Raw genomic sequence first — 12,133 nt, forward strand, 5'->3', positions numbered from 1 at the left:
TTTGTCGCCAGGCATGGGGGAGTTAAGTTATCCTTTCCCCCTAGGCTACTACAAGTTACGCATGGTATGTTTGTGTGTATGTTTGGTTTTTTATAATAAGGGTTTTTTAGTTGTTTTTATTAATTGGATTGTTCATGTTGTTTTACCACTGTTGTTAGCCGCCCCAAATCTGCGGAGAGGGGCAGCATACAAATCCAATTAATAATAATAATAATAATAATAATAATAATAATAATAATAATAATAATAACAACAACAACAACAACAACAACAACTTGGAGAAACACTAGGGATTAATTTCTGCCATTCCAATAACAGTAGTATGTTTTTAGACAGTGTGTCTTGTATATCCAGTTGCGAGTCTTGACTCAGCTCACCCCACAAGGATGGCATAGTTTGGAACCTGGGCACCCAACTGCCTTCTTCCAGAGGCCATAAGAACAAAGAGAAGCATGTTTGATTGGCATGGTGGTGTACTACTGTTGCCCAGTGATGGGAATATGAGGTCGCTGGTGGACAATGAATCCCTTGTCTGCAGGCAGTGGTGGGGCAGGGGCCCTCACATGAAGAAAGAAAGCAGAGAACAAACTAAGATTATTTGTCGGCTGAGCCAAACGTCACTCTTGGGGGGAATGTTGAGATTATTTTGCACAACTTTTATACCTGGATTCGGCTATCAGGAGAAGTCTCGAGTCTCCTGGAGAAGGAATTCCTCTTAAGTCACTGGAATGCTTAATTGGGAAGCATTGTTTGTCTTGATGTGCTAATCTCTAGAACAGGGGTGTCAAATTCACATTGTCATGGCGATATCACATGAAATATGAGCGGTTAGGTCCCACAGAGTTGGCCTTCTCTGGGTCCCGTCGACTAAACAATGTCGTTTGGCGGGACCCAGAAGAAGAGCCTTCTCTGTGGCGGCCCCGACCCTCTGGAACTAGCTCCCCCCGGAGATCAGAACTGCCCCCACCCTCCTTGCCTTTCGTAAAGTTCTTAAGACCCATCTCTGCTGTCAGGCATGGGGGAACTGAGACATCTCCCCCGGGCCTATACAGTTTATACATGGTATGTTTGTGTGTATGCTTGCTTTTAATAATAATAACAATTATTATTATTTATTAGATTTGTATGCCGCCCCTCTCCGAAGACGATGGGGTTTTTAATGTTTTTTAAATTATTAGATTTGTTCTTACATTGTCTTTGTTATTGTTGTGAGCCGCCCCGAGTCTGTGGAGAGGGGCGGCATACAAATCTAATTAATAATAATAATAATAATAATAATAATAATAATAATAATAATGGGACTCCCCCCTGTTCAGTGCTGCTCAATTATTTTCTGTTACGCGCCCCCCCCTCCTAGGAAGAAGTAAACATTTTGCACCCTCTTCAACTCCCCAATCTGGGCCCCAATGGAATTTTAGTGTTAATAGTGGTTAGGGCCCTCTTTTGACATGGGCCAGGCCAGCTTAATCAAGCTGATGTTTCGGGGTCGCCAGCCTGACCCATAAAGGCCACCTCTGCCGGGCACTGACAGCGAATGGTGTGGAAGGAGGCTTTAGGGTGCCATTCAGAGCTTTCACCCAGCTGCACAGGAAGTTCCTCGTCCAGCAGCAGGTTCACCATGCCGTTCAGGGTTACCACAGCGCCCGCCAAGAACATCTGGCCTCTTCTGGGCTCAGAGCAGCGTGCAACTGAGAAAACACTCCCCATCTGGGGGAATCGATTGAGAGGGACCACACAAGTTCCCTCGGGTCACATATGCCCCCTGGCACCGCTCTTGACATCGGGGGCCCAGCATTACCCCAGGGGGGCACCGCCCTACTATTTGAAAAGCACTGCCCTAGCTAAACCAGGTGTGGGCGTGGCCAGTACATGACGCATCTGGCCCGCGGACCGGGAGTTTGACAGCCCTGGTCTAGATGTTTTTCAATCTTGGCAACTTTAAAATGTTTCGACTTCTCCATGTTGGCTGTGGAACTACGAATTAAAATCCACTCGTCTTAGATGTCAGTGTTGAAAAACTGTTCTAAAACAAGGAAAAGCAACATCTCGGTCCTTAATTGTCTTTTTTGTCTATCGAAAGGGATTGTTTTGAGGGGAAATAACGTGTGAATACATACAAATACAGTCATCTGAATAGTGGGGTTCAAGAAATCAAAATGGCAACCATGTTTGTTATGCAATCAAAGCAGAGGTCCCCAAACTTTGCAACTTTAAGACTTGTGGACTTCATCTCCCAGAATTCTGGGAGTTGAAGTCCACAAGTCTTCAAGTTGCCAAGTTTGCAGACCTCTGGATCAAAGCTTTGCCTCTTTAATACACATATTGTCCAGGGGCAGGTACAAAAATGAGATTATTATTATTATTATTTATTAGATTTGTATGCCGCCCCTCTCCGTAGACTCAGGGCGGCTCACAGCAGCAATAGAACAATTCATAACAAATCTAATAATTTAAAAAACATTTTAAAAACCCCATTATTAATCAATAATGGGCTTCAATTCTACAGTCACAGTTTCCACCTCGACTTTTTAAACCCTTTCTGCAAACAGACTGTCCGGAAAACCTCTTGATAAAGACACAATCACACTTTTAATCATTTCTCGCTTAGATGATTGGTTTTATATTTGTTTTGCAGCTAATCTCAAATTTAAAAACCTTCTGCTGGTTTGGGATGGGGGATATTGTGCAACATAATCAGTTTGAGGAAACCTGACCAGACAGACACCCTTAACAAGTTTCATGTCCCTTTACATTCAACAGGTCCCTCAAAGTCTGCATTCACATCACTTCTCAAACTTCCTGGGAAATGCATTTTCTCAGCGGAGATGGTAGCTAATGATTAAGAGCCAATAGAAGGGGGGAACCCCCCCCAACAAAACAATGCAAAGATGTGAGGGGACCTCGCCAATCTAGCCAATTTTACGGCGCTGGAGGGAAGGCAAAAGAAGAGAATTGAATATACCAAGGGTCCTACATTCTCAAGATCTCTCTCCTCCCTCCATGCTTCAGATTCAATAATGCCCATTGAGGTGGCTTGTTTTCATTGCAGTTGGATGAAAAACCCAACAGCTGGATGCGTGCCACCCTAAGGAAATTCATGCTGGTTTGGGTGAAGCGAGGGATATCTCATAGCAACTGGGATTGTTCTAAAGTAAACCATTGCCAAGTTGGACCAGTAACTCATCATTCTTTTTTCCCCCTCGCCTCTTGGCAGTTTGCCATCTGCTCAGCATTATACGGTACCCGGGGCGGGAGGGGAGGAGCGAAAGGCGCTGGGAGATTAATCATTGAACCATGCAGAAGGATTGGCTTCCCTTCAGCTCTTCTGCTCCAGAGACTCATCGGAGAAATGGCTGGGTGGTAGGATCCTGCTGACTTCTCAGCATATCGGTTCCAGCTTTGGTCTCAGGAACCTGCTGTCGACGCCGAACTACTAGCAAACATGCTTGCGGTGCATCTCGTGGCCTTTTATTTCACAAAGCTTAAAGAGGATCAGATCAAGAAGGTAAGGTCTGGTTGTGTTGACTCTTTGGGGCAAGAACGGCAATGCTGCGGTCAGAGTGAACCTCTTGCTAATCAATGCGAGTAGAAAGAGGGAGAGAGGGAGTCTTTTTTTTTTGAAAAAAAAGTGTGCAGCCCTGTATGTAATAACTCTCATTTATTAACTTTATAATCCACCCAGCCTCACTGTCACTGTGGCTGGCTGACAACTTGAATAAATAAACTAAACTAAGATTATTTCTTCTTCTTCTTCTTCTTCTTCTTCTTCTTCTTCTTCTTCTTCTTCTTCTTCTTCTTCTTCTTCTTCTTCTTCTCCTTCTTCTTCTTCTCCTCCTTCTTCTTCTTCTCCTCCTCCTCCTTTTTCTTCTTCCTTCTTCTTCTTCTTCTTCCTCCTCCTTCTTCTTCTTCCTTCTTCTTCCTCCTCCGCCTCCTTCTTCCTTCTTCTTCTTCTTCCTCCTCCTCCTCCTTCTTCCTTCTTCTTCTTCCTCCTCCTCCACCTCCTCCTCCTCCTCCTTCTTCTTCCTCCTCCTCCTCCTTCTTCTTCCTCCTCCTCCTCCTTCTTCTTCTTCCTCCTCCTCCTTCTTCTTCCTTCTTCTTCTTCTCCTCCTCCTCCTCCTCATTATTATTATTATTATTATTATTATTATTATTATTATTATTAATAGGCCACCCTCCTCCTTGTGGATTCGGGGCAGTTTACAAGAATAAAGACAAGAATTGCAAAACCCAACAAGTTGTGCATAAAATTCAGAAGTTATCAACTTAAAAAGATTCCCTGGTGTAGAAGATAATTTAGTAACCTGACAGGGCACATTGATATTAGCTTGCTTATTCTACTTATGAAACAAGGTGCACTTTAAGCTAAGCAGATCAAATTTAGTGTGCTGCTCATAAAGACGCATTAAAATACAGTGATACCTCCTCATACGAACTTAATTGGTTCCAGGAGGAGGTTCGTAAGGTGAAAAGTTCGTAAGATGAAACAATGTTTCCCCTAGGAATCAATGTAAAAGCAAATAATGCGTGCAAATCCTTCAGGAAAATCCCACACTTTAGAAGGGAGGCGAACAGAGGGCAGGGAGGAGCAGCTAAAGAAGAAGCAAGGCTAGGCTAAAGGGTGAGTGGGAAGGAAGGCAAGGGGGCGCCCCTCCCTTTTCTTTTTTCAAAAGACACCCTTTCAGTGCCTTTGCAAGCACGTTGTTCTCTGCAAAAGTTTTCCTCCCCCAAGCTGCCCCTCCCTCCTCCCTTTTCTTTCTTCAAAAGACACCCTTTCAGTGCCTTTGCAAGCACGTTGTTCTCTGCAAAATCTTTCCTTCTCCAAGCCGCCCCTCCCTTTTCTTTCTTCAAAAAAGGGGAAAAAAGGAAACCCCTTCATCCCAGCAGCAGCTGCTTGGGTTCGTAAGGTGAAGATAGTTCGGAAGAAGAGGCAAAAAAATCTTAAACACCGGGTTCGTATCTTGAAAACTTTGTTAGAAGAGGCATTCGTAAGATGAGGTACCACTGTATATGCTCTTACTCTCAACTGAAACTTATTTTATCTATTTTATCCAAAAGCAAAATGCAGCCAAACAGCAACAGCAGCTGTCATGAAGCTGTGATAAAACTGTCCTCAATGCAATAAATAACTTTTTTTACAAAAAATGTGGGACAGGAGAGTTCAGTTCCTATGGATTACGTCTGACATCTTCACCAATTGGTGTAATGTTTTCACTCTTATATTTAAATGAATTGTTACCTGACGTGAAAATAAATTAAGATTAGGACACACCAAGCAATCTCTTTCCATAGCTAAATGTTACAACAATAAAATTGGAGGCCCTTTTCATCAAATGCTGTATAATTTTATTCGATGGGGGGAAAGTTCTAAACTCCCTATTTAAGATCCTGTAATTCCTTAATTTAGGGGTAGACTTGGGGCAATTGGAGGGAGCTGAGGGTTATTCTAATCTCTGACTTCCTGGGTCTGTTCTTGCCCCTTATAGGGGCGCCTGCTTCTCTGCCTATCCTCCCCCCACCCTTTATCTTTTTAAAAAAATATATATTTTTATTGGTTTTGCACATAAAGTTACATAAAACAAACATAAAACGGTGCACAGTGCATGTGCCCATCACCCGACTGACAATCTCACCACCACCACCACCAATTGTGGGGGGTTCAAATATTTACTAGTTTATAGCTAAGGAAATTAAATATATATATACATATATATACATATATATATTTCGCCGAAACGTCGCATAGACATGCAAAACATTACACAGGGCAAAATCCGAACTCAGAACAATCTACATATATATATATATATATATATATATATATATATATATATATATATATATATATATATATATATATATATTTAATTTCCTTAGCTCTACTTTGCATTTGTTATTATTAAAAGAGTGATTGGAGTTTATTTTTTACATTTTCGTCACAGATTCTACTCAGCATATAACCTTTCACCTTATTCCATCGTGCCATCAGCTTCTCCAATTTATTTTCATCAAATTTGTTTAATCTTATTTCCATGATTTCAAAATGAATGTGATCCACCATGTACCAGTACCAGTTCTGTAATGTCCATTTTATAGACTCTTTCCAACCCAACCCCCACCCTTTATCTTGTAAATCTTTCTGCCATCATCTGGAAGGAATTCCCACAACCACAAGAGGTTTGTCATGCAGACTTACAACCTTCATAGAGGAAGCAGTGAAATGAAGAAATTCTACCGCCTAGAACAATGATGGCGAACCTATGGCACGGGTGCCACAGGTGGCACGCAGAGCCATATCTGCTGACACGCCAGCCATTGCTTAAACTCAGCTCTAACCAGTGATGGGCTACCAAAATTTTTACTACCATGCTGTGGGCGTGGCTTATGCATTTTGTTTCAACATCTTTCAATGCAAATTGGGTGCTCTGGGGTGGAGTTCCAAATTTTGCTACTGGAACTGCATTCTTGACCGTTCCTGTAGGCGCCCATCACTGGCTCCAACATGCATATGTGTGCCGGCCGGCTGATTTTTGGCTTGCCCAAAGGCTCTAGGAGGGCATTTTTGGTTTCCAGAGAGACTTGCGGGGTGGATGGAGGAGGGTATTTTTACCTTCCCCCAGCTCCAGGGAAGCCTTTGGAGCTTGGGAAGGGCGAAACATGAGCCTACTGGGCCCACCAGGAGTTGGGAAACAGGACGTTTCCAGCCTCCAGAGAGCCTCTGGGGGGTGGGGGAAGTTATTTCCGCCCTCCCCAGGCATTGAATTATGGGTGTGGGCACTTGGGCATGCACAATAGTGCATATGTACACTCTTTCGGCACCGGAGGGAAAAAAGGTTCACCATCCCTGGCCTAGAAAAATGAGTAAACCAATTAGTTGGGGATGAGGATGAGAAGAGCTCTTTAACGAAGGTTCCGCCCCATGCAGTTAGCTTTGCTAGTCAGTAGCTTTGATCACTTATGCACTTAATTTTTAATTAATCATGGTTTCTAGGTTTTTCTATTATACCACCCAGTAGGATTTGAACTGCTGAACTGCTGATCTTTCTGATCGACAAGTTCAGTTCCTTAGACACTGAGCCACCTAAGGGCTCAAGCCGGAGGTGGGTTCCTCCTGGTTCGGACCGGTTCTAAAGAACCAGTAGTAACTTGGCAGCCTGGGTCGCTAGAACCAGCAATGACTCAGGTCTGCCATGCCGCCAAGCTGATTCCCCTGGTGGCGAAAATATTTACTGACCCCTCGCATCCTGGACACAAACTGTTTCAACTCCTACCCTCAAAACGTCACTGCAGAGCACTGCACACCAAGACAACTAGACACAAGAACAGCTTTTTCCCGAACGCCATCACTCTACTAAACAAATAATTCCCTCAACACTGTCAGACTTTCTACTAAATCTGCACTTCTATTCTACTAGTTTTTCTCATCATTCCTATCACCCATTTCCTCCCATGTTGACTGTATGACTGTAACTTGTTGCTTGTATCCTAAGACTTTTATTAATATTGATTGTTTCTTCATTGCTTATTTGACCCCTATGACAATCATTAAGTGTTGTACCCCTGGAGCTGTCAGATGGCTCCTCCAATCAGGTTGGCTTATTTTCCCACCAACACTTGAGTCCAGCCTTTTCCATTCACCCTATCTAACAATTTAGAAAGGGCCTTCATTTTAGCATCTTTTCTTTTTAGCCTAAATACGTTGGTACTGTAGTTCAAACATCATCAGTCATACAGACGTTTATTTATTAATAACTTAGACGTGCAAATAAATTCTAGGAAAATTAAGATATTTCAATTCTTTCCTCCCCTGTGCAGAATTTGCTTTGTACCAAATATGGCTACTCACACTAAAATTGCACAAATGCCCTTTCCCAGTAGTATTAACCACTGGAGAACAAAGATGCTGCTGTAGAAGCATAACGAAGCTTGTCATTCATAACAATGAGCAACAAAGGGTCATTGTTGAGGCCAGTGTTTTCTATAATGAATAAGCCAGGTCATCTTCTTCTTTGACCCCAATAAAGTTTATGATGATGTCCGAGTTGATTCTCTTCCAAATTCTTTCCAGGATTTTTCAAAGTTTGATGGAACTACACATGATGCAATACATACATAAAATCCGAAGCCTACTCTTTATTTTGCAGAACAAACCATTTATATTATTTGGAAACCTACATATTTTGTACCAGTTCAGGAAATGTTTTTTGTCTGTACTTAGAAACATAGAAAATAATATTTTCTCATGTTGCTTTTGATCTTTCCCCCAACTAACTTCAGATTGTGCCCCCTTGTTCTTGTGTTCACTTTCCTATTAAAAACACTTCCCTCCTGGACCTTATTTAACCCTTTAACATATTTAAATGTTTCAATCATGTCCCCCCTTTTCCTTCTGTCCTCCAGACTATACAGATTGAGTTCATTAAGTCTTTCCTGATACGTTTTATGCTTAAGACCTTCCACCATTCTTGTAGCCCGTCTTTGGACTCGTTCAATTTTGTCAATATCTTTTTGTAGGTGAACTGAACACAGTATTCCAAATGTGGTCTCACCAGCACTCTATATAGCGGGATCATAATCTCCCTCTTCCTGCTTGTTATACCTTTAGCTATGCAGCCAAGCATCCTACTTGCTTTCCCTACCGCCTGACTGCACTGTTCACCCATTTTGAGACTGTCAGAAATCACTACCCCTAAATCCTTTTCTTCTGAAGTTTTTGCTAACACAGAACTGCCAATACAATACTCAGATTGAGGATTCCTTTTCCCCAAGTGCATTATTTTACATTTGGAAACATTAAACTGCAGTTTCCAATTTTAATCAGTGAAAGTGATATGTGGATAAAGAATTAGACCCTCCACTTTCAATTTCACCATGGCACTAACTGGAATCCTTTTAATTCTGAAAAACATAATTTGCTTTCTGGACGAAAAAAAAACATATGTGGATACACACGCCTAAATCTTGACTTATTTCCCAACAGGTTTTGCTTGTCTCCTTAGCTCAGTGCTATTAGTAGTCTTATTGTAATTTTTGTTACTTAGCCACATTCTTATACTCCAAGATAGCCAGCTCTATCTACTCCCCCTTCCAAATCCCTATTATAAAACTTTTCTCCATTATTTGCTCTTGGGATTAGATAAGATTTTCGAGTCGATTTGTCTCTGCTGCCATTTCAATTTTGTCTTTAAAAACCACTCCTTCACAAAACTTACTTCAGGAGGACCACAGGGATTAAGGATAAATCAAAAGATTGCAGTCTTAAGCTTTTGTTCTGGGGAAATCAACAGGCCAATTCACAAGTCTATGAGTAATGTATAAACTCTGCTATGTGTACAAAGTTTAAGCACATCCAACAAAAACTACAAGCCTGTAGGTAATGCTAAACTGCTACGTGTAGAAAGTTTAAGTATTGCATATTATGAGCATTGCTAACAAAAACTACAAGCTGCTGAAAAGAACTCACTATACATAGAAACATAGAAGATTGACAGCAGAAAAATATAGAAACATAGAAGATTGACGGCAGAAAAAGACCTCATGGTCCATCTAGTCTGCCCTTATACTATTTCCTGTATTTTATCTTACAATGGATATATGTTTATCCCAGACATGTTTAAATTCAGTTACTGTGGATTTACCAACCACGTCTGCTGGAAGTTTGTTCCAAGCATCTACTACTCTTTCAGTCAAATAATATTTTCACATGTTGCTCTTGATCTTTCCCCCAACTAACTTCAGATTGTGTCCCCTTGTTCTTGTGTTCATTTTCCTATTAAAAACACTTCCCTCCTGGATCTTATTTAACCCTTTAACATATTTAAATATTTCGATCATGTCCCCCCTTTTCCTTCTGTCCTCCAGACTATACAGATTGAGTTCATTAAGTCTTTCCTGATACGTTTTATGCTTAAGACCTTCCACCATTCTTGTAGCCTGTCTTTGGACCCGTTCAATTTTGTCAATATCTTTTTGTAGGTGAGGTCTCCAGAACTGAACACAGTACTCCAAATGTGGTCTCACCAGCACTCTATACAAGGGGATCACAATCGCCCTCTTCCTGCTTGTTATACCTCTAGCTATGCAGCCAAGCATCCTACTTGCTTTTCCTACTGCCCGACCACACTGCTCACCCATTTTGAGACTGTCAGAAATCACTACCCCTAAATCCTTCTCTTCTGAAGTTTTTGCTAACACAGAACTGCCAATGGGTGATCCATCATTGGATGCTTTTAAGAGGAGATTGGACAATTTGTCTGAAATGGTCTGAAATGGTATTGAGCCGTGATGGCGAACCTATGGCAGCGTGCCACATATTGGAGGGCACGTAAGACTTTGTCATGTGTCAGCTCCAGTGTGCATAGCCAGCTGATTTTCAACCTTGGGAAAGGCCGCTTTGCACTCCAGATGCTTCAGGGAAGCCCTGGAGCCAAAAAAAATTGCTCAATAGAGAAGTTGTCCTTTTGGAAAAACGTACTTCTGGTTTGCTATTGTGCTGTTTCTTGAACTTCGGAGGGTTCAGGGAAGCTTCCTGAAGTCCCAGAATGCAAAAAACAGCACAATGGGCAAATTGAAAATGCATTTATTTATTTATTTTATTTAGTTGTTAATCTAATCCTACGTAGCTTCTGCTCTGGAAATCTCACACTACTTACCAGAGCATACAAAACATTTGCCAGACCCATCCTAGAATGCAGCTCATCTGTTTGGAACCCATACCGCATCTCAGACATTAACACCCTCGAAAATGTCCAGAGATACTTCACCAGAAGAGCCCTGCATTCCTCCTCCCGTAACAGAATGCCCTACGAAACTAGACTTACAATCCTGGACCTGGAAAACTTAGAACTAAGATGTCTTAAACATGATCTAAGTATTGCCCACAAGATCATATGCTGCAATGTCCTGCCTGTCAACGACTACTTCAGCTTCAACCACAACAACACAAGAGCACATAACAGATTCAAGCTCAATATTAACCGCTCCAAACTTGACTGTAAAAAATACGACTTTAGTAATCGAGTTGTTGAAGCATGGAACTTATTACCGGACTCTGTAGTGTCATCCCCTAACCCCCAACATTTCACCCTTAGACTGTCCACGGTTGACCTCTCCAAATTCCTAAGAGGTCAGTAAGGGGCGTGCATAAGTGCACTAAAGTGCCTTCTGACCCCTGTCCTATTGTCTCTCCTATATCCCATATATCTTCTCTTCTATCCCTATATCTTTCTTCTATTCTCTCATTGATTATTTTATCCTATACTCTCTCTTCTATTCTTTCTCTAATTCTATTGCCTCAAAGGTGTTGTGGTTGGCTCTGCCCCAGTTCCTGCCCCAGGGAATGTGGAGGTGGAGGCAGGAGAAACTTCAACATGTCATAGGCCTGTTTTATTGCACAATGTGCGAGGGGCAATGCAGGCGGGGGTTATGCGTACGTGAGAGGGAGGAAAGGAGTGTGGCCATGTGCATGCATGTTAGCACACCTCGACACTCCCCTTTTGGCACATGACCACCATCAAATAAGCTTCAATTATAATAACTTTAATAATTTTGTTACAATTAAACAACCTTTAAAGATTTTATTATGCTTAAATAAGCATTTATGATTTTGTTATAATTAAATAAGCATTTAAATAATTTTGTTATGTTAAATAGCTGCATTTCATATTAATAAAATGGAAGCTGTCTGATCACTATTTTAGAAATGTATTTATCTTTTTAAAAAATATTAGTGGTCTGCGGGACTTAAAATTATGAATTTGGTGGTCCAGAGGATTTAAAAGTATGACCTTGGTGGTCCCTGGGGTCCAAAAGGTTGGGGGGCCCTGATCTAGAGTTACATATTCACTCCCTTAAACACACCAGTGGTGGGTTAGAAACATAGAAACATAGAGGTGTGACAGCAGAAAAAGACCTCATGGTCCATCTAGTCTTCCCTTATACCAGTGTTCCCTCTAATTTTTTTTGGGGGGTGGGCGGAAAAGTGTAGTGTCTGAGCGGCAGTCCCTTCGGGACTGGGCGGCACAGAAATAATAAACAAACAAACAAACAAACAAACAAATAAAAAACCCACCCTGTTTTGCCTCAGAGAATTTCAAAATAAAATACTGTACTGTGTGTCTATAACAGTGAGCTCATA

The 12,133-nt window shown here is 41.6% G+C and overlaps 1 protein-coding gene across 1 annotated transcript in view; it reads left to right on the top strand.

Moving 5' to 3' along the window:
* Positions 1-3,349: 3,349 nt before the first annotated feature.
* The window catches only part of LOC139167578 (hexokinase HKDC1-like), a 66,154-nt gene continuing 57,370 nt past the window's right edge, over positions 3,350-12,133 (top strand). The window contains exon 1 of the mRNA XM_070752188.1: positions 3,350-3,505. Within this exon, the coding sequence (XP_070608289.1) occupies positions 3,443-3,505 (63 nt within the window). The 5' untranslated portion in view covers positions 3,350-3,442. The remainder of the gene's footprint in view (positions 3,506-12,133) is intronic.

This window comes from Erythrolamprus reginae, chromosome 5 (genome assembly GCF_031021105.1).
Source record: "Erythrolamprus reginae isolate rEryReg1 chromosome 5, rEryReg1.hap1, whole genome shotgun sequence".
NCBI classification, from domain to species: domain Eukaryota; kingdom Metazoa; phylum Chordata; class Lepidosauria; order Squamata; family Dipsadidae; genus Erythrolamprus; species Erythrolamprus reginae.